This window comes from Syngnathoides biaculeatus, chromosome 20 (genome assembly GCF_019802595.1).
Source record: "Syngnathoides biaculeatus isolate LvHL_M chromosome 20, ASM1980259v1, whole genome shotgun sequence".
NCBI lineage: Eukaryota > Metazoa > Chordata > Actinopteri > Syngnathiformes > Syngnathidae > Syngnathoides > Syngnathoides biaculeatus.
Window position 1 is genome coordinate 5,214,976 of NC_084659.1, and position 20,345 is coordinate 5,235,320.

Below are 20,345 nucleotides of genomic sequence, written 5' to 3' on the forward strand. Positions count from 1 at the left end.
AGCGCCACCGACCGGACTGAATCCCCTCTTCCTCGGTTTTCCGAGAAATAACGAATGACGACTGAAAGGACATCCATCCGTTTTCTGAGCCGCATATCCTCACAAGGGTCACGGGGAGTGCTGAGGCCTATCCCAGCCGTCATCGGGCAGGAGGCGGGGTACACCCTCAACTGGTCACCGACCAATCACAGGGCACACGGAGACGGACGACAGCCGCACTCACAATCACACCTCGGGGCAATTTTCGAGTTTCCAATTCATGTTTTTGGGACGTGGGAGGAAAGCGGAGTTCCCACCCGGAGAAAAGCCACGCGGGCACACGGAGAACACGCAACGTCCACCCAGGCGGGTCCGGGATTGAACCCGGGACCTCAGAACTGTGAGGCCAGCGACAAATGTAACTATCCAGATGTGTATTTTTTTTCCCTTTGCTCAATGCTTTCACACACAAAAACAAAACAAAAACAAGGCAAGCACTATTTTCCATGAAATGTTCGCAAAGTGGCCACAGGTCCACTGGAATGAGCGGACAGCCCGTTTGCTGGATCCACGAGGACTCCACTGAAGACCAACCACGGCGTGTCCGAGCCAAAGTGACGCCATCGCGTCGGAGGAGCGCCGGGTCCTCTCCCGACTCTCTCCGGCCACGTCGCCCTTTTAGTCCTTTCCAATCATTTCTTGGCCGTGCTCGTTTTTGTTTTTTTTTCCTAAATGACTTTTTGTGTGCCTTCCACGATGGTGTCCGCACAATGAGATGGTGCAAAATCATCGTCGTCGTTATTTTGCAGAACGGCGATGATGCATTTGCGTGAACTTTGTCAGTCTTTAGATTGCTAAATGATTTTCAAAGTTTTCCCCTTTCCAGGCAGTCTGTTGGGAGCCGCTTATCCACACAAGGGAGCGCTCTTTCCCTGGCAGAGAGGTGACATTCCTCACCCTGAGCGCCAGCTTTAGGAACCGGGGGTCGACCCGACAGGCGCTTTGTATCGGTCGTAGGGGTTTATGGAGGCGTGCTCGACTCGGACCTTTTTGCTGTGGGTGACCCGAGCGAGGGGGGCGTGGAAGGGGTCGAAGCCCCAGACAATTTTTCTCCCGGGATGGACGGGACACGCGAACCCCTCCACCACGACAAGGTGACGGCTCGAGGAGGGGGGGTGTCGAATATTCATGCGTTATCTGAGCCGCGTCATCGGGTAAATGTGGACTTGATATTATTTACCAAGTATGTCGAAAACACACGAGGAATTCGTCTCAACGCACATGTCAAGGACGACAACAGGCTGAGTGCTTTTGAAACGTTGCGGGAAAAGTCAGAGAGCAGGAAGGCGCTGATGGAACATTATTTTGTAGTTTTTTTTGGGTTTTTTTTTTTGTCCTCTGGCATTTTAAAGCGGTCAAATGCCAATTCGAGCGAGAGTCCAGTGCAAAGGGTGTTGTCAAGACTGCAGTTTGGAGCGAGTGACGAGTGTTGCGAGAAACTGCGACAGTGTCCATTGCGCAAATGTTGGAACTATTCCTCAGTCGACTGCGGACGTGGCGCTCGAGCGTTCGACGCGCGATGCGGTGAGTAGTAGACTCGGGTCCTCTGTGGGCCTTTTTGGAGGATCCGCTTGATGTTTGTCTGCCGCTTCAGGTCCTGGACTCGGTACCCGAAGGTCTGGACGGTCGGACGGCGCGAGGGGCAGCCGCGGCGAAGTCGGCGATCGGCGATCACCTCAACGGCGTTTAGCGGGTTCAGCTCCAGGTCGCGTCGGCCGCACCGGAGCTCCTCTCCGGACGACGCGTGACGGTCTTTTGTGACGCAAAATAACCCTGTCAGGTTGTGGTCAAGGTCACGTGGTGTCCGAGGCGAAAAGATGGATTTTCCCATTTGTCACCTTCGTGTTTCGCGTGTGTGATGTCGCCTTCGGGCCACAGGAGGGCAGCAGCGACGCCGCCCGACGAAAAACGCGCTCGTCCGCCGGGCGCCACGGCCAAAACAAAGCTCGGCGCTCGAGTTGCCGATTTGACTGCGTCGTCGACATGAGCTCGTTTGCGGGCCGAATGAAGGAATATCCTCACATTTCTCTCGATCGCTTCGACCACGAGAACTTGGAGGCGCGCGCCTACTTCCTGTCGCACTGTCACAAAGGTGAGCTAACCGGCTAGCTAGCGGCTAGCTGTTAGCACGCCGACGTTGAAATTCTTCTGGTGCTCTGCCGTCAGATCACATGAGGGGGATGAAATCGCCCAAGATGAAGAGAAGACTGCGGGCCAGGTGACGCCCGTTTTTCTCTGCTTTCCTCCTTCCCGGATCGAAGACTGAAAGAAACGTTCTTGAACTTGGTCGGGAGCACAAAATCAATGTGGGAAAAGTCATTGAGCTGGACTAAACAGCCCGTTTGGGAACGAGAACATGTGGAACAAAATGAAAGTCTGTCGTCGCACTTTTGCTGATTGCCGTTTTATTCATTTGTTTGTTTGTTCCCAGCCGTCGAGTGAAACTGTACTGCTCGCAAGTGACCAAAGAACTTCTGCTGAGCAGCCCAAGTCATCTCTTCTGGGAACAATTCATTGTGAGACTATTTGGATACGTGTTCAATAAACGCTTGTCACTCAACACCAACCCACAAATTCTGATCCTAAAACACAAATGACAAGAAATGTTTTCCAGATGATCACATTTAGAATTGAATTCAAAGTCGTTTTCCTGTTTGGTCCAAGCGTTCCGGGTGCCGCTTTTGCCCCTCAGCACAGTAGCTTTTCATTTTCATCCATTTTGGGCCAAAGACACACAATGGCTCCGACGGAAAAACGTTTGAAACGTGAGCGGGGGCGACTTGTTTTTTTTTTTTTTTTTTTCTCTGGGGCTGTTGACGCAAATCTCGTGGCGTGTCCCGCTTCAGGTTCCCTTGGAACTGGAGAGCCCCACGCAGATTTCGCTGGTGGACGACGCGTCGGGAGAGGTGCGTACAACTGACGTTCTTCCGGGGTGGGAAAAAAAAGTCAAGCGAAGATGATGAGCGCCCGTTTCTTCGGTTTTGTGTACCGTTTGAAAGCCCGGCCCCGGCGAGGCGGGGCAAGACGGCAAAAGGACTTTGGCGCGTCGGCTTCGGGTCACGTAGCTCCGGTGCCGGCGGGCCTTCGAACGCACACGAAACCGAAGAGACGGACGGGGGCGCTCTGAAGGTTTTTCCCGGCGACCGAACGAGCTCTTTCTTCATCCCCCCCCCGCGCAGAGCGAAGAGCTGACGGTCACGTTGCTCCCCGCCGGGCACTGCCCCGGCTCCGTCATGTAAGTGGCGCCGACGTCGCCGCTCGCGCTTCGAGGCGTCGGCTCGTCCGCGAGGACCCGTGACCGTGTCTTCAGGTTCCTGTTCGAAGGTTGCCGTGGAAACGTGCTGTACACGGGAGACTTCAGGCTGGCGTCGGGCGACGCGGCCAGGATGGAACATCTGCACTCGGGCGGCAGGTGCGTCTCCACGCTCGCGCGCGTCCGCGTCCCGCCGTCGCGTGACGGCGTTTGCCCGCAGGGTCAAGGACATCCGGAGCGTCTACGTGGACTCCACCTTCTTCGACCCGCGATTCTACCAGATTCCTTCTCGGGTATGCGCAGGACAAAAAGTCACCGCAAGGCATCTTCTCTTCTTTATTTGGATTCATACAAAGTAGAACCAAAGACGTGTGCACCATATTTGATTGTGAAAATGACAGAAATGGAATTTTTCCCCCCACACGTGAAAACTCAAATATCAAATACGTCGTCAGTTGATTATTTCCAGACCGTGTTCCAACGACGGGATTTCGCTGGTGTTTTACGGTTTCCGATCAAACATCTGCTTTGACTAAAACGTGGCGTCCTCGTCAAATTTGCTCGTGCTTTATGGGTGGGAACTTAAAAACAACTTCACGGGACGAACTGATTCATTGAGTGTGAAAAGAATCGTTAGTGGGCTTTCGGGAAACTCACTCAAACGTTTCCTTTCGTCGGCGTGCCCGCAGGAGGCGTGCGTGAGCGCCATCTTGCGTCTGGTGGGGGACTGGATCGCTCGCGGCGCCCTTCACGTGGTTTGGCTCAACTGCAAGGCGGCGTACGGCTACGAGTACTTGTTCGCCAGGCTGGGGGAAGAGTTCAACACGCGGGTAAAGAAGAAAGGTACACGACGCGTCGCCCGCGTCGGCCGGCGCTGACTCCCGACGACCGCAGGTGCACGTCAACAGCCTGCGAATGTTTCGGAGGATGCCGGAGATCCTGAGCTACGTGACCGACCGGCGCCGGACGCAGATCCACGCCTGCCGCCACCGCAAAGACGGCGCCGACTTTTGCGGCGAGCGGCTGCCGTGCGGCGGCGCGTCCCCGGGCGGGGCCGTCCCGCGCGTGCTCAGCGTCAAGCCGTCCACCATGTGGTTCGGAGAGCGCACCCGCAAAACCGACGTCGTCGTCAGGTGACGCCCGCGCTCTCTGATCGGCTGAGACGCTTCGGTCATGATGATGATGATGATGATGATTCTTTTTTTTTGGGCTGCAGATCGGGAAGCGCCGCCTTCCGAGCCTGCTTCAGCTTCCACTCGTCCTACTGCGAGGTCGGCCTCCCTCCCGACCGGTCCGATCATTTCAAACGACCACTTTCGAGTCGGTTTTCCAGAGTCCAAATGTCTGACTTGGACTTTCTACATTCAACGAAACAAAATATTAGCTTTTGAAAAAGTCAATGGAGAAAATCATCTAACCTCTCCCGAAAACGATTGAAAGCAAATTCCGACTGCATTCACAGAGGAAGAGGCGAACATTTGGGTCAAATCAAATCAATTCAAAATTAGAAACTTGAAAAAGTACACACATTTGCAGAGAAACGCAGCATCACGTCACCTGTGGCTAACGGCTTCAGGTCAAAGACTTCCTGTGCTACCTGCGACCCGTCCAGGTGTTCCCCAACGTGGTGCCGATGGGGCGCACCCTCAGCGAGGTCACGCGCATGTAAGTCGCTCGCCGGAAGGCAACTGACGACAGTTCAGCCGGCGGCAAAAGCGTGCAAATGTTCCGGCAGGCTCCAGAGCACGTGCAGGGAGCCGCCGCGGGAGAACTTCGCATACAGACCACTGGGGGTGCTCAAACGCAGCCCCGCCACCGCGACGCCGAGCGGTGAGACGCGCGCACAAAACGCCACTCGGCGGCCTCCGCGACGCAAAGACGCTTGCCTCCCTTTGTCCCGTCAGACTGGGACAGCGACGACGACCTCTTTGACGCCGACGTTCCTCTGAGGAAGAAGCCGACGCCGGGTCGTCACGTCCCGAACGGTGGGTCCGCGTCCGCCCTGCTCGTAGCGCGCGCGCACGCTAATCCCTCCTAACTGTTCGACAGAGCCGGGACCGCGTGACACGGCGCCCCCTGCCCCCGCGGGGGACCCGCCGCAGCCCGTCCGTCGCGACGACCACGCGGACCTTCGGTGCGACTACGTGGACTGCACCGAATCCAACGACGATAGCGAGGAGGATGAGGAGAGTGAGGAAGACGAGGAGAGCGGCGCTAACACGGGAAGCGCCTCCGTCGGGCCGCCTAAATGGGAGGACTTCTTCGTCGCGGAGCCGCCGCCCGACAGCCAATCGCAGCCCTGCTCCGCCCCGAGCCCCGCCCCCGCCGGGCTGACGGGCTCGCAGACGCCCGACGCGTTCAGCGAGCGCGAAGATGACGCGGACGACGACTTCGTCCTCTCGCTGTCCGCCTCCGATCGTTCCTCGCAGAACCGAGACGACTCGCCCCCCGGGTCCCAGTTGTGGTCAGACTTTGACGTTCCCTGCACGCCGGACTCCAAAAGGCCGGCGCCGGAGCAGCTGGCGCCGCTCTACAGGAAGTTGGCGGGCGGGGAGGACGTTTTCCTGTCCTGATTCAACGCTTTCCTCCTCGATATCAAAGCCGCCTTTCTCGTTGTAACGCTCGTGTCAAAAGAGTTTTGTGCTTGAAAATGAACAAGACACACGCAGCAGAGGTGTGCCGTTGCCGGCTGAAGTTTACACCGACAAGTCACGGGCCAAAGTAGCGGTGGCCATAAACCAATTGCAGTGCCTGCCAGAATAAAGCCAGAAGCCTTTAAGAGGATTTGTTTGCTTTTCGAAGGAATTTGCTTGTCAATCCGATTCGCCGCCAGCTCAAAAGTTACGCTGCAAAAATACGACACACACACACACACACACCAAAGACCAAGTATGCCGCAAAAACAAGATGGCGGACACGCCCGGAAGACGTGGCCGCCTCCAGGACGCGCGCATGCCGCTCAACCAAAGTCGGCCCCGTTGTGTGCTCCCGTGGAAACGGCTCGCTAAAATCTTGCGCCATCAGCCCCCCCCCCCAAAAAAAAATAAACAAAAAATAAATAAATAAAATCACAGTGGCTTCTAACGTCAAGTTTGCCGTCGTTCCCACCTTGCACGTCCGCCGGTCAGGGTCTCGAACGCCAGCGTCATCCACAGCGAGGCGACCGCCAACACGGACGAGGCGCCGGGCGCCGAAGACCAAGAGGATGCGGAAGAGAGCGCGGGGTCGCTCGTTGCCGCGGTAACACGACGCAACTGGAAGTCGTGCGTCAGGGCCGTGTTTTGGTCCGGCCCGTACGGGACGGAAAAAGTCTCGGTCAGGACCTCGTGACCGGGATACGTCACCTGGGAGAGCAAAAACACGCGACGTTCCACAACAGGAAGTCAGGATGTGCGCGCGAGGGCGGGTTTACCGTGAACGTGTATTTCCCCGGCAGAAGCAGGCGGTAGTATTCTCCGCGTTTGTCCGTCCTGAACGGGGACACGTTGCGGCGGCCGGCCACCTCCACCGCGGCGTTCTGCACCCCCGCTCCCGACGCGTCCAACACGCGGCCTTTGACCCCTGAGCGCGCCAACACACAAGACGGCAGGTGACGCCGACGTCCGACCCGCTCGCGCTCCGCCGCCGTCGCGCTCACCCAAGTGGACCTGACGGACGAAGGCCAGCAGGCTCTTCCTGTTGTGCGTCCACAGGACAGGAAGTTGCTGGGCGGGGGGGAACTTGCAGCAAGACACCTCCAAGGTCACCTCCAGGCACTGCGCCCACACGTAGTTGTAGTCCTGCATGCCGCCTGCGCGACGCACAGGTCTGATTAGGGGATGTCGGCCGAGGAACGCCCCTTGTTCAATGCCTTTTCTGATTGGCTGAGCATTCCACAGATTCGGGGGCTGCGGCCACGTTGGGCTCCAAAATCAACGTCAGAACATTTGAGCGAGTTCCGCCATCGCGTTTGGCATCGGCCGCCTGTCGTTCCGCCCGCGCCGACTTTCCTCACGCGACATTGACAACGTTTTTGACGGCCAACAGAGGGCGACGTCACCCAACGTGGCGGTCGAAATTCACAACTTCATCTGTCGAATTTTACTTCCCGGACACAATCTCAACCGGGCTCGCGTCTTTCCACACATACGACGATCCGACTTCCAATCGCGACCCGCCTGCTCGATCTCCATTCGGGCCCGACCGACACGGATCTGATATTGGGAATCTCGGGTCAGGTCCGACTCGACCTCCCCGCCCAGATACGCGCTGACCTGCGAGCGGGTACCACTGGAATCCGTTGGTGATGCCGTCCTTGAATGGTCCCTGGTCTCCACAGCGCCCCCCCTGGTGCATGTTAGCGTGGTTGCGCGAGTACACCTTGGCCAGGTGGACAAAGACGTCGTCGTCGGGCGTGAGGCTCGCCCGGCCCACCAGCTCGCCGCCTAAACACACACAGACACACAGGTCAGTCGAGTGCGCGCGTGCCCGTTTTGAGACGCGGGCGGGCGGGCGGGCGGGCGCATGTACCGCCGTTACTGTTGTCGTAAGCGTAGCTAGCCACCAGGGCGCCGCCGTGGAGGTTGGCCGAGAGGACGAACGTCTCCGTCTTCAACCAGCCAATCACAGCCTGAACCTGCCGGAAGACGCACGGAGAACAAAGCCGCGGTCACGGGCGCACGATCAATCGTCGGGACGGCGCCCCACCAACGTCCGAGTGACCTCAGCCTCTCTGTTGGCGGCGTCCGCGTCGGGCCTCCCCCGCGGGCCGGAAAAGGCATCGGGGAAATTCCTGTTCAGGTCCACTCCGTTCCGGTTGAACCTGACGCACACGCGCACGCATCTGAAAATGTCACTGATGCAGCCCAAAGTTGCCCTCGCACAATTATGTTTGTTAGCTTTGCAGCGTGCTTCCTGTTGACTGATTTTTGTGTCGGCAGTTGAGCGTCACAAGACAACACGCACGCACGCACGCACAGTCTGTTATGTGTGGCGGCGGAACAAAATTGTTCAAGGGTGCCGGCGTTTGAAACGTGGAGTTAAGCTGCAGTGAGGATGTGTCACCAGTTGAGGGCAGCAAAACCACACGAGGACGTTTTGAAGAATGCAACTTTTGTCTGCAAAGTGTGCAGTGTGTGTGTGTGTGTGTGTGTGTGTGTGTAGGCGAATAGTTTGTGCGGCGTGCGTGTACCTTCCCTGGCTGAGGTGACAGTTGGTGTCAGCCTGGTCGAATCCGTCCGGGTTCATCGTCGGCAGGAAGTGGATGCGCGTGCTGTTCAATATCTGGATGGACCAGGTCTCGTTGGCACGGTAGCTGCGCACCAGGTCATCCACGAGCTGGAGTAGCAGCTCACGGCCCAAAACCTGAAAACGCACGCACAGTTGGGATTCTGCCCGGGATTGGTCGAAGAGTGCCTTCGTTCAAGGTCACGGCGCCACCTGCTGTCAAACGCACTTGTGATTGTGCGAGCGCGACGCACGCACGAAGTGATGTCACCAGTCAGGCCGGTGGCGAGCGCATGAACGGAAAACGAATGAATGAGGGAGGAAGACGAGAAGGGCGGGAACGGCAAAACGACGCGTGCCGGGACGAGACCGCCCTGCGGCCGTCTGGCCCGTTGCCGCGGTGACTTTTCAACACGCGCGTACAAAAGCGGCGCCGGCGGTGCGTGCCGTCACGTTGCGTGCGCGTGTGTGTGTGTGTTACACAATTGCGCATTTTGTGCGTTTTGGGTTCGAGTCTCGTGAGCCGTCAGTTGTCCCCGCCCCCCCTTGCTTCTCTCAGCCAATCCGGATGAGACAGCAGCCACGCCGATCGACGGCTGTTGACAATGAACTTTGACCTTCAAGTCAGGACAAGGCCGAGTGTGTGTATTTGTGTCTGGGTGTGCCAACGTGTTGTGCGCACGCACGTGACGCCGGCAGACAAAACAGGAAGTCGACGCCCGAGCGCTGAGCTCCCGGTGACCATGGAAACCACCGGACTGAGTGAGCGTTGACGTTCAGGTGGACCCTGGAACGTTTTCAACAAATTCCTGCTGTTAATGTGTGCGCGCGCGTTGAGGACTTTTCCCGGAAGTTTTGGGAGCCGACCGTGACTCATCGATTTCAAGACATTTCACAGTTGCCCGACAGCGCTTCCTGTTTGCGCGCGTGAGACGCGTCACGTTTGGGCCGCGGCCGTCTTTTGTCTGCTTTTCGACGCCACTTCCTGTCCGCGAGAGGCACCCTCCGAGCGACCGTGCGCGCGTGTGGCCAAACCTCATTTCCGTGCATGTTGGCCACATACTTGAATTCGGGGATGCCGAGAGTGTGATGGCGGGGGCTCAAACCCAAAGCCAACACCCACAGCTGTTGACCTGCAACACACACACACAGCTAACCTGAGTTAATCCAGAACAAACACCAACTGTTGTGTTTCTAGTGTGTGCACATGCAGACAAATACGCGTGCGTGAGACCGATTGGATTACGTTTTGCGTGATTTGGTTAATCGGTTGGATTACGGGACAGGTTAGATTGCACGATCACACAAAGCGCGCAGAGGTCGAGCCCGAGCGCGTACCTGCGACCGAGCGTCCGATGCTGTACAGGTGCGCAATGTCCGGGTTGGAGGCGTTGATCCGGAGGAGGTAACTCGCCATCTCCCTGTTGCTGTGGTAACGAAAGTCCAGCGCGGCGGCGGCGGCGGGGACGAGGAGGAGAAGAAGGACGAAGGGTCGTAACATGCCTACGTGGCAACAAAAAACGAGAACAATCGTCAACCGAAGCGGCGGACGCGCTCGACCCGTCGGCAAAAAGTAACAACGGCAGACGGTCCAAAGTAGAAGCAGCCAGCGCCGTGGTCTGGAGACAAGGCAGGAAGTGCCATCCAAGCGGGCCGCGTACTCCGGCGTAGGTGGACTGATGGAAACACATTTGGATTGGGGGGTGGGGCACGGCAAGCAAAATGTTGCGGTGGCCGCGATGGACACACGACAATCAGGACTTTGCTTCCAAGAAATGACTTCCTGGCTGACTTTGGCAACGAGAAGGCTTCCGCCGGCCGGGAGATTTGGATTTGTGACATTTATTGAACAGGTGAGCAATTATTGAGTTAGTTCTTGTGTTCCTCTTAATTGGGGCAGAAAACGGGGGGGGGGGGGGGGGGGGGGTGTTGTCACGCTCGCTTGAAAAAGAGCAAAAAGAAAAAGGGAGCGGCCGGTCCCGCATTTGGACTTTAACGGACAACCTCCGCCAGCGTTTTGTGCAAATTTGGTAGGATGAGACAAAACGTTGATGTCCAAATGAATAACATGGAAAACATACTTTGTGCAGCACAGGAAAATCATTTTCATCATGTCATTTCCAAAAGTCTCTTGAAGTAAAAGTTGTGAAAAAGTAGATCAAGTACATCAAGTGTAGGGTTATTCCTTATTTTGCTCACGATCGCAGCCAGGGCGAAATTCCAAGACAGCATTTTTGATCCATTGCATGATTTGGACAAATAAAAGGTGATTTGCTTTGATAATAAATGTCTTCAAGTATAAAGAACGACTCCGGACATCATTTTTTCTTTTTCGCAGTACCCGACCTTAGAAAGTCAAGAACTCCTCCGAAGCGACGGAGTCCAACAAACGTGACGCCGCCGAAACCATCGAGCGAGCCTCGTGGCGTCACGGGCCCGTCGTCATCTTTACCTGCTTCGCGTCCTCGGCCCGGCGACGTCCACGCGTTCCTGCGCTCCTTCAGCCCGGCGTCGGCGGGGCCGCCTGCGACGGCGCGCCCCCGCCCGCGGCAGACAGGATGACCGCTCGACGGGGACGGAGCGCCGCCTGCGGGCGCGTCGGCGCTCCTTCATTCGCATGATCCGGTTCTCACCGAACCGAGCGCGAAAGGGTGCCAACTACCATTTGGCGTTTGGGGAGCGCACCAACACAGATTGGAAGGTTGTGGCGGCCGCGGGCGGCTAAACCCTAAACGAAGTGCTGCGGTCGCCATCTTTTCCTTTCCAGCTCTGCTGCAAGTTGCTCCTTCAAAGCGTGCACCAAAAATCTAGCGACAAATGCCAACCGGGGAAAAGTCCAGCAGAAATAAAGACTGCGGACATTCGTCCCTTCTTTCGTTAGCTTGCGGCAAAGTGTCCCGCCTCGCTCCAGCGGGCACGCCTTCGCTTTCTTCTTCTTGGATTGCGAGCGATCGGTGGGCGCCCTCTGTCGGTCGCCGTTGGTAGCGGCGTCTGCTCGTGAAGAGAGACGCGTTTTGTTTCCGTTTTCACTGAAAATTGTTGCCAGGCGCGACGCGTTCAGTATGTCGGGGGGGGAAAAAAAAAAAAAAAAAAAAAAAAAAGATCCTCAATCGATTACACTGGGTCGGAAGTGGTTCTCCTTCTCCAATTGTTTGTGTGTCTCTTCCAGTGACGCGAGTCCTGACGATTTCACGTGTCACCATGACTCAGCTGACGACCACTGATGGAGTAAACAAAACAACAACAACAAGAACAACAAGACTGGACAGCGCATGCATATCTTGCGGTGAAGCCGGTGGGCCGCCATCTTGGTACTCCCAAAACGTGCGGGGGGGTTTTCTCAATAAAGTTTGCCATGTAGAATTCAAACCGGTCGCGTGAGCTTGACATTTTTTTTTTTCCCAGTTCTGGTAAAATGAAGGATTTTTAATTCCACTTGGTAAGCCAAAAAAGGCAAAGCGCAAAGGAAAGACATAGAACAGCGTGACGAGCAAGAAACCTTGCGTATTACCTCGGGCCCGATTTCCGTGACACGTCAACTGTTCCGCTGTGAAGCACGATGATACATGTGTGTTTCTTTCGGCTTGTCCCTTTCGGGGTCGCCACAGCGTGTCATCTCAGATGAATGCACAATTTTTGCGCCAACCTCTGGTTTACCAAACCAGTGCTCTAACCACTGAGCTGCGGGGCCTCTAAGCACGATGATACATAACTTAGCTAAAAAAAACTCAGCATTTTTTTGTCATAAAAACATTCCATTTTCAGTCAATCAGTTGGATAGATTTTTGGAAATAAGGAGGACTCCAATTGGGCAAATACACGCGAAAGGCATTGTTCATTTGTTGGCTCTGCGACAGAAAATTGAAACGAGTTTCCATGCATTTGAAAATCGAATTCAATTTGCAGAGTTCTGTATTAGGAAACTCATTTAAAAAATTCACAGGAAATGTGTTTTCCTACCTATCCACTGATGAAAATTGGGAAAATAGTGACATCGCTTTTTCAGCCTAGAAAGGTCAACAGTGAACAACAACAACCGGAAACAAAACTTTGACACTCTGAAAGGGTTTTTAATTTTCTGATGAGCTTAATTCACTTGAACAAAGTAAATCTTTGGAATTTACCTGCGGAATGCCACCAAACTTGCGATTAACAAACTTGCTGGTTTTGGGAGGATCAAGATGGCGGATATCCGCTTTCAGCGACTTCAGCTTCAACTTTTTTTTTTTTTTAGATCAGTGCTGTCAAGCCAGCAAAGTACTAAAGTGTGCGATCCCGGTTACTTTGCCAAGACTTCCATTGAAATAGCGCCCATCAACATCACCATCTTGGTCAACATCCGCAAAACATTGGATGGTAGAGTCGCGCTTTTTTTTGGTGTGCCAGTATTCACGAATTCAAAGATTTCTTGTGAAATGGCAACCAGGCATCTGTTATTTGCTGAAAAACTCACCTGAGTGCTGTTTTGGGTGGGTCTAATGGCCAAAGGGGGGGGGGGGGCACCAACATCCAATGTATTTCCCCTTGAGTCGGTCCAGGTCGCACTTTCAGAGACTGAAGTTTGGGCGCAGCCGCGACCGCTCGTCTGTTCCCTTCATAAAAGGTGCCCAAAAAAGTCTTTCCTCCGCTCTTTCCCCGTCCGTTTCTTCAATCCTTCCCCCTGACCGCGGACGGAGGGTTCCCCCTCCCCGGTCCGGCCGGGCCCTTCCTGACTCCAGGATGTCCGTGGGCCTTGCATACTTGGCTGTGATCAACAAATCAATGCAGATTTGGAACCAGAACCAGAATCCCACCAAATGGCCGGATCATTCCTTCAAAGTGGAACTTGCTTAGGGAGTTTGTGCAAGCTCAGACCTGAATTCTCCTCACTCAAGTGTTGTCTTATATAATACAAAAATACACAACCATTTATCTTTTATTGTGTCAAAAGCAAATAAAAAGTTCTTTTTCCAGTCATTTCAACTCACAAGTAACGCTAATTTAAAGCATGATTTTTATCCTGTAAAAAAAAAAAAAAAAAAAAGTTTTTTTTCCCCACATCATCCCAAATTTGATTTTGCACATTTGGACGACAAAAATGTCCTCACCAGGTTCATCTTCAACATCCTCCAGCAGAGCCACAGCACAGCTTGCGGGGGCGCCAACGAGGCGACAACTTATCAAGGGTCGCTTTTACGGACTTGCGCGACACCCGGGCACTCAAGGGCGTGCCCTCAGGTTGGCGTGGCAACAAGGACTTTGGCTCGCTGATGTTTGTACGAACCTCGCAACGCGAGACGAGCCATCAGGAAGAAGAAGCTTCCGTTGGTTTTCTCTTCCACCTTTTGGGAGGGCGCTGAGGAGCAGGTACGTTTCGCCAGGTCGCGCCACCTCCTCGCGGGAATTTCGCCAGGAACGTTTGGACAATCGTTGGCGATACGTTTGCTCGGTCGGCTCAACGCTCAGGCGGTCGGTGGCTCAGTCCGTCGGTTGCGCAGGCACTCGATCGCTCCGTCGGTTTGTCAGTTATTTGGTCGGTGAATCGTTTCATCGATTGGCCGGCGATTGAATAAGTTTGTTTTTTGGCAGTCAGTTGTTGACAGATCGATTGGCCGACTCATTAGTCGATCGGTCGATGTCGCTTTTCGGTGACTGGTTAGTAAGGCGGCCAGTCAGTCCAACAGTCGGTGGGTGACGTATGTCGTTCAGTGAGTTGGCCAAGTGCTCAGTCGCTTCTTCGGCAAACGGCAGGAAGGCGCTCGGTCAAGTAACCGCGGCGTGTTGACGCCTCGAGGACGAGGAAGTAGCCCCCACGCCGATGTTTGCAGTGTGCGTGGCCCCAAACGTGGGGCTTGTAAAAGATCAGACTTTGGCCTCTCCGAACGCGGAACTTTGCATGACTTGGTTTCGATTTTGAATGCGTGCGCTGATGGAAAACGTCAACCGACTGGCCATCATTACGTCTGTGATTCGACCTTCACCAAGAAAACCGCGCAGAGTATTTCATCTTTAACGTCTTTCTATCAAAATATATTGTTGTGTCACCCGACAGTACCGAACAAAGCGACCGATGAGCATCGAGGAACTACAGGAAAATACATTTTTCTGACGTCATGATGATTTCTGGGAAATCTGCTGTTCTGCCTCACGTCGTGAGCTCCAGTTCCCGTCAGTAAGTCCATAAAAGTAGTCATAAACAGATCCGTTATCAACGGGCGCCCGAGGACATTCGACGGCGGCAGGATGGCTCTGGACAACGACAGCAAGGAGTTGCTGTGGGAAACGCTGATCGAGCTGACGCAGGCCAGTTTCAAGGTCTTCAAGTTCCACATGCACCTGCCCATGAGCAAAGATGAGACCGCCGACCAGGTGGACATCGCCAACGAACTGGCGAAGAAGCACGGCGAAAACGCGACGGAAGAGACCATCAAGATCCTGGAGAAGATCAACGAATACAACCTGGCCGAGAAGCTGCGCGGCAAGGTGGCGCGACTGAAAGGTTGGGCGAACGACAACAGACCGAAAAGCGGCGTTTGCGGAGGGGGATTTCAGAAAGGAGGTTCCGTGAGCACACCGAGGAAGTCAACCTTCAGATGAGGCCAACCGAGTTAGCCGTTCCAGAAGGATGAGCCAGTCACCCTGGAACTCAAGGGTTCATCACAGCTCATCATCCGGCTCATGGTGACGTTTGACTTTCGGTTGGTGGAACCTCCTTTCTGGAATCAATCCCAAGACGAGCGTTGGTGTGACTGGGAGTCTTCCACCGTTCTTGTCTGACTGTGCTTGCCTCGTGCAGCTTCTGCCCGCGAGAATGGACGAAGCGACGCAGCGGGCGGGGGGAGGAGGAGGAAGGCCTGCCGCTTGAGTCGAACGAGTAAGTAGAGCTCAGCGCACGCAAAAGACAAACAAACCCGAATCTCACGAAAGTTTGCAAACGTTGAAACGAGGCAACGGAGGTTTTACTGAATGCGGACTTTCCACCTTGAACCGAAAACTACCGGAGACGCCTTTTGGATCAAAGAGGAAAGCAAGACTCCAGTTGCCTCCTTTCAACCTCGAGACGTATCCGCAGGGAGTTACGCGTATTCCGGTGGTCTTCCTTACCCTTTGTGAATCACGGGACAGGAACAACTGGTTTTCGTGTCATCGTTTTCCATGGAAGCCTGTCTCGTGCATCGTCCTCCTCAACATTGTCCACTGTCCTCATGTCCTCCCTCCCAGCATCCATCAACCTTCTCTTTGGTCTCCCTCTCCCTCTCTTCCCCCTTGTAGCTCCATCCTTACCATCCTTCCTACCAATTTCCTCACTCTCTCGCCTCTGAACATGTCCAAACCATCCAAGTCTGCCCTCTCTAACCTTGTCTCCGAGCGAGAACCTCAGCATCTTCATTTCTGCCACCTCCAGTTCTGCCTCCTGCCGCCGTCTGTAATCCGTCCATCGTGGCCGGCCTCTCGCCACTGTTTTATAAACTTTGCCCTTCATCCTGGCAGATACTCTTCTGTCACATAGAACACCAGACACCTTCCGCCAGCTGTTCCAACCCCGCTTGGACCCGTTTCTTCACTTCCTTCCCACACTCTCCATTGCTCTGTACTGTTGAGCCACGTCATACTGTTCGTTCGGTGTGTTCCAGTGCTCTCGATCCGTCGGGGCGTTTGCTACCTGACTTCTTTGCAAAGAAAAATTGCGGAACCTCTTTTTCACCTGCCGGTGTTTTTTTTTTTTTTTTTTCTTAAATAAATTTGCATAACCATGGCGTCTCACCGTCGTGTTCCTTCAGGTAGCGTCTTCTCTGTCAACAACGAGCAGATCGCCACATTCACGCGGCAGCTGCAAGACAACCTGCGGACTGCCTACATCAACGCTCCCGAGGGAAGAACTGAGCTCTGTAGGCAGCCGTATCTGGTGGATATCTACACAGATCTGTACATCACCTGCGGCGCCGACATAATTGCCAACAAGGAGCACGAGGTCCTTCAGATGGAGATGTGCGGCGTGGCCAAGAAGTCTGTCGAACCGTGCGACATCTTCAAAAGTGACAGCGGGAAGCCAAAGCTCATCCGCACGCTGCTCACCGTCGGCTTTGCGGGGATGGGAAAAACATTCCTGGTCCGCAAGTTTGTGCTGGACTGGGCTCGTCGGAAAACCAACAAAGACGCGCACTTCATATTTCCCTTCACCTTCCGGGAGTTGAACCTAGAGAAAGGGAAAACCTTTTCGCTGGCAAACCTCATCCGATACTCCATCCCCGAGGCGGCGGTTCTGAGCATGGACACGCTGAACGTTCTATTTGTCAGGCTGCAGGCGTCCGGGAAGCGTGACTACGAAAGCAGCAACATCAAAATGTTGTTTGTCCTGGATGGATGGGACGAGTGCCGCCTCAAACTGGACCTGAGCAACAAGACCAAGAGGGACTTTGACGTGACCGAGGCCTACCCTGTGGAGGTGCTCCTGGAGAATCTCATCAACAGAAACCTGCTCCCTTGCGCCAGAGTCTGGATCACCGCACGGCCGGCGGCGGCGCACGACATTCCACCTGATCTCGTCGACAAAAAAACCGAGGTGAAAGGATTCAGCGACTCCCAGAGGCTGGACTACTTCAGAAAGAGGTTCCCAGATAAGGAGGAGTCCATCGTCAGGCACATCCAGAAATCCCGCACCATCTTCATCATGTGCCACATGCCCATCTTCTGCTGGCTCACCACCGTAGTTCTTCAGGATTATATGGACAAGGGGAAGGACAGAGAACTGCCTCAAACCCTGACCGAGCTGTACACAGAGTTCCTTCTTTACCACCTGGATAGGTCGAGGGAGAGAGGGACAAAGAAGAGCATCAAATACATCAGAGCGCTCGCAAGACTGGCATTCAACCAGCTGATGAGGAAAGAGCAGCTCTTTTACGAAAACGACTTGCAGAGCAGCGGCCTCGATTACCGTCAAGTCGCGAAGCATTCTGGATTGTTCAGTGAGGTGTTTAAGCAGGTACATCCACTGAAGAAAAACCAGAAGGCCAAGATGTTTCAGTTCATCCATCTGACCGTCCAGGAGTACCTGGCTGCTCTGTACGTGATGACGAGCCTCTTCCACGACAACAAGAACGTTTTCGCCTCTCCGGAGCTGTCGCTCGAACGCCTCGTCACGCTTTGCAAGCAGAAGCCAATCGCTCAGGTCCACGAGATGGCGCTCCAGAAAGCCTCCGAGAGTGACGGAAACCTGGACTTGTTCCTGCGCTTCCTGTTAGGCCTGTCCTTGCAGTGCAACCAGGACACCCTTCACCAACTGCTCAAGGTTCCTCAGCACAGTGGGAACAACAAGTCCGACGCAGTCCTGTTGATCAAGAAAAGAATAGAGCAAAACACTCCGGGAAAGAACATCAACTTGTTTTACTGCCTAAAGGAGCTGAAGGACGACTCCCTGCTGGAGGAGATCCAACGATACTTAAGTTCAGGACGTTTGTCCTCTGACAACCTGCCTCTGGACATGTGGTCGGCCCTGGTCTTCTTCTTGCGGACCTCCGACAAAGCCATGGACTGCTTTGACCTTAAGCAGTACTCTGCGTCGGAGGTGGGGCTCATGATGCTGATGCCAGTGGTCAAAGCCTCTCAAAAATCACTGTACGTGCACTCAAGTCAGCAGGCGTCACGTTTAGCTCGCTCGTGACATTGTCTTCCCGCTCGTCTGCTTCAGGCTCAACGACTGCAACCTGAACGAGAAAAGCTATCGACTGCTGACCTCCGTCCTCAGCTCGCCATCCAACCTGAGGCATTTGGATCTCGGCGACAATGACCTGTACGACAGAGGGGTTGAGATCCTCTCCGACGAACTGGCGAAGCCGCACTGCATCTTGCGAGTCCTCAGGTAACGATCTCCTCCATTTTTCAGATCCCGAGTGGTTCCTGTTGACCCGTCCGTGGGATCACCACGCTTTAGTGGTCCGACAGAAGGACAACAAAAAGTCACTTTGGGCTTTCACCCTATTCCTGTCCTGACTCGCACTTCTCTTCCCTTTGTTGCAGGCTGTCAGGCTGCATGATCACCGCGCCAGGATGTGTTTCGTTGGCCAAGGCTCTCAAGTTGAACCCCTCGCACCTTGAAGTGCTGGACCTGAGCTACAATCACCCGGGAGAGGAAGGAAAGAGGATCTTCACGAAGGCCCAAATGAATCCCAGCTCCAGCCTGAAGACTGTCAAGTAGGATCCGACCGGCGTTGATCTTGACAGTGTTTGTACGTGTCAAATTCTGACACTTTGCGTCTTTCTTCAGCCTGGATCACGGCGGCAAAGAACGTTTGATTTCCGGCTTAAAGAAATGTGAGTTGTTCAAACTGTCGACAACGTAAGACTTTGCAGACGTAGTTGAAGCCTTCCTCTTCTTGTTCAGATCTTTGCAGACCCACGTTGGACCCCAACACGGCCCACAAGTGCCTCCAACTGTCTGATCGCTGCAAAAGGGCGACAGTGGTGCTGGAGGAGGAGCTGTACCCCATAAACCCGCAGAGGTTTAGCAGCTGGCGACAGGTTCTTTGCAAGGACGGACTGAGCGGACGCTGCTACTGGGAGGCGGACTTGGAGGGGAAGGTCTCCGTGGCCGCGACCTACGACACGATCCGGCGGATCGGCGAGGGCGACGATGTGCTTCTGGGAGCCACGGAAGCCTCCTGGGCGCTGCTGTGCCGCGAGGACGGCACCTACGCGGTGCGGCACCGGGACAGGACGGAGAACCTCGAACCCCTCCCCTCTCCCGAGTCTCGAAAGGTGGCTGTATTTCTGGACCACCCTGGTGGCGTGTTGTCCTTCTACAAAGTGACCTCGCGGGGGACGATACTCCTCCACACCTTCCACGCCACCTTCACCCAGCCACTTTACCCAGCCTTCGGTTTTGGCTTTGATAACGGATTTGACGGCTTCGGAGACTCTGTATCCATCGGCGGAGAAAATGTGTCCATCTTCACCCGCTTCTGAGCCTGCACGACAAAATCACCGCAGCCCGTCCTCTGCGCAACCGCAATACGGTTTTCACGGAAATGTGTTCCCACCGTAACGCGCCAGTCTGACGAGTAAATGGGATGAATTCATAGTAATGGAACGAAAACGAGCGTGGCAGACGTTTGGGTCGTGCGGCGAACAGGTACAACAGCAGAGGGCGCCATTGCCATCCGCACCACACAGCATTGAACTGTTTGAACTCAACGGGAACGCGCAAAAACCCTTGAAACAAGGTGACTGTTCAAACAAGCCCCACTTTGCTGTGCGGATGCTGCTGGCTGGCGGGTTGACAAGTTTGTTTTTTTTTTTTGGTTAAACCTGAGCTACTACGCTAATGTAACTCGGGTAATGCAACCGATAGAAATCATCCACACACACACACACACACACACAAAAACCAAAAAAAATGACTGACATGCTAATTTTTTGGTTTGATTCAATGCCAAATATTTTGTCATTTTCACAGGTTTTGTTCAATCTGAGTTTCTACATTCTCGCTTGTATTCATGGCAATTCCGTCAGTTTCCCTGTGAAATAACGCACAGAGTGCACCTCATCAGTCTCGGTTCAGGGTTAGAGAAAGCCCACGCTAGCATTCATTTTCCGCATCGTTAGCCGTCGATCAGCGATTAGTGGGACTGACGGGAGGAGGCCGACGACGCGCCATCAATCAGCCAATCGGCTGTCTCGTCGGCCTAGTTTTCTATATTTACACTTTTTCTTCCAAATCCTACATTTACCTCCTCTTCCACTTCCTCGTCGTCATCTCCTACCTGGCAGAAAAACAAACAAAAAAAAAAAAAAACCCCAAATGTGAACACGAACATACCGATAGCCTTGATTCAAGGAGCTTCGTCTGATAGCATTTGGGATATTTACGTCG

At 54.3% G+C, this 20,345-nt stretch overlaps 3 protein-coding genes across 7 annotated transcripts; 2 read left to right on the forward strand and 1 right to left on the reverse strand.

Annotated features, from left to right (window-relative positions):
- Positions 1-75: 75 nt before the first annotated feature.
- On the forward strand, positions 76-6,348 carry dclre1c (DNA cross-link repair 1C, PSO2 homolog (S. cerevisiae)). 3 transcript variants are annotated; one of them, XM_061807501.1, is made up of 14 exons: positions 82-2,131; positions 2,206-2,257; positions 2,471-2,555; positions 2,886-2,945; positions 3,219-3,274; positions 3,350-3,451; positions 3,513-3,585; positions 3,982-4,122; positions 4,187-4,425; positions 4,509-4,563; positions 4,869-4,957; positions 5,028-5,122; positions 5,197-5,277; positions 5,342-6,346. In XM_061807501.1, the coding sequence occupies exons 1-14, from the start codon at positions 2,023-2,025 to the stop codon at positions 5,863-5,865; spliced, it is 1,761 nt and encodes a 586-aa protein (XP_061663485.1). In that variant the 5' UTR covers positions 82-2,022; the 3' UTR covers positions 5,866-6,346. The 3 variants fall into 3 exon arrangements, with proteins under 3 accessions (XP_061663484.1, XP_061663485.1, XP_061663486.1); XM_061807502.1 differs by lacking the exon at positions 82-2,131 and adding an exon at positions 2,704-2,804 and having other exon boundaries at positions 2,212-2,257; positions 4,187-4,563; positions 5,342-6,348; XM_061807500.1 differs by having other exon boundaries at positions 76-2,131; positions 3,350-3,585; positions 4,187-4,563; positions 5,342-6,347.
- Positions 3,598-11,388, reverse strand: cpm (carboxypeptidase M). 3 transcript variants are annotated; one of them, XM_061807504.1, is made up of 11 exons: positions 10,950-11,385; positions 9,836-10,000; positions 9,561-9,630; positions 8,463-8,635; positions 7,994-8,093; positions 7,802-7,907; positions 7,546-7,716; positions 6,930-7,082; positions 6,705-6,853; positions 6,401-6,636; positions 3,598-4,098 (listed from the first exon to the last, which is right to left on the reverse strand). In XM_061807504.1, the coding sequence occupies exons 1-11, from the start codon at positions 11,114-11,116 to the stop codon at positions 4,077-4,079; spliced, it is 1,512 nt and encodes a 503-aa protein (XP_061663488.1). In that variant the 5' UTR covers positions 11,117-11,385; the 3' UTR covers positions 3,598-4,076. The 3 variants fall into 3 exon arrangements, with proteins under 3 accessions (XP_061663488.1, XP_061663487.1, XP_061663489.1); XM_061807503.1 differs by lacking the exon at positions 3,598-4,098 and adding an exon at positions 4,512-4,650 and having other exon boundaries at positions 10,950-11,388; XM_061807505.1 differs by lacking the exon at positions 3,598-4,098 and adding an exon at positions 4,512-4,650 and having other exon boundaries at positions 9,533-9,630; positions 10,950-11,083.
- A 4,841-nt stretch (positions 11,389-16,229) lies between these two features.
- Positions 16,230-20,231, forward strand: LOC133493949 (NLR family CARD domain-containing protein 3-like). The gene is made up of 5 exons (XM_061807954.1): positions 16,230-18,091; positions 18,165-18,335; positions 18,494-18,667; positions 18,741-18,787; positions 18,858-20,231. The coding sequence occupies exons 1-5, from the start codon at positions 16,230-16,232 to the stop codon at positions 19,436-19,438; spliced, it is 2,835 nt and encodes a 944-aa protein (XP_061663938.1). The 3' UTR covers positions 19,439-20,231.
- The last annotated feature ends 114 nt before the right edge of the window (positions 20,232-20,345 follow it).

What these genes read in the sequence shown, in the direction of transcription:
- dclre1c (XM_061807500.1), top strand. Translation starts at nt 2,023, where the DNA reads ATGAGCTCGTTTGCGGGCCGAATGAAGGAATATCCTCACATTTCTCTC. An exon ending in CCTGTCGCACTGTCACAAAG is followed by an intron (nt 2,132 to 2,205) that starts GTGAGCTAACCG and finishes CTCTGCCGTCAG; the next exon opens with ATCACATGAGGGGGATGAAA. An exon ending in AAGAGAAGACTGCGGGCCAG is followed by an intron (nt 2,258 to 2,470) that starts GTGACGCCCGTT and finishes GTTTGTTCCCAG; the next exon opens with CCGTCGAGTGAAACTGTACT.
- cpm (XM_061807503.1), bottom strand. Translation starts at nt 11,116, where the DNA reads ATGCGAATGAAGGAGCGCCGACGCGCCCGCAGGCGGCGCTCCGTCCCC. An exon ending in CATCGGACGCTCGGTCGCAG is followed by an intron (nt 9,631 to 9,835) that starts GTACGCGCTCGG and finishes TGTGTGTTGCAG; the next exon opens with GTCAACAGCTGTGGGTGTTG. An exon ending in TTACGACAACAGTAACGGCG is followed by an intron (nt 7,717 to 7,801) that starts GTACATGCGCCC and finishes GTGTGTGTTTAG; the next exon opens with GCGGCGAGCTGGTGGGCCGG.
- LOC133493949 (XM_061807954.1), top strand. Translation starts at nt 16,230, where the DNA reads ATGGCGTCTCACCGTCGTGTTCCTTCAGGTAGCGTCTTCTCTGTCAAC. An exon ending in TGCATCTTGCGAGTCCTCAG is followed by an intron (nt 18,336 to 18,493) that starts GTAACGATCTCC and finishes CCTTTGTTGCAG; the next exon opens with GCTGTCAGGCTGCATGATCA. An exon ending in TCCAGCCTGAAGACTGTCAA is followed by an intron (nt 18,668 to 18,740) that starts GTAGGATCCGAC and finishes GTCTTTCTTCAG; the next exon opens with CCTGGATCACGGCGGCAAAG.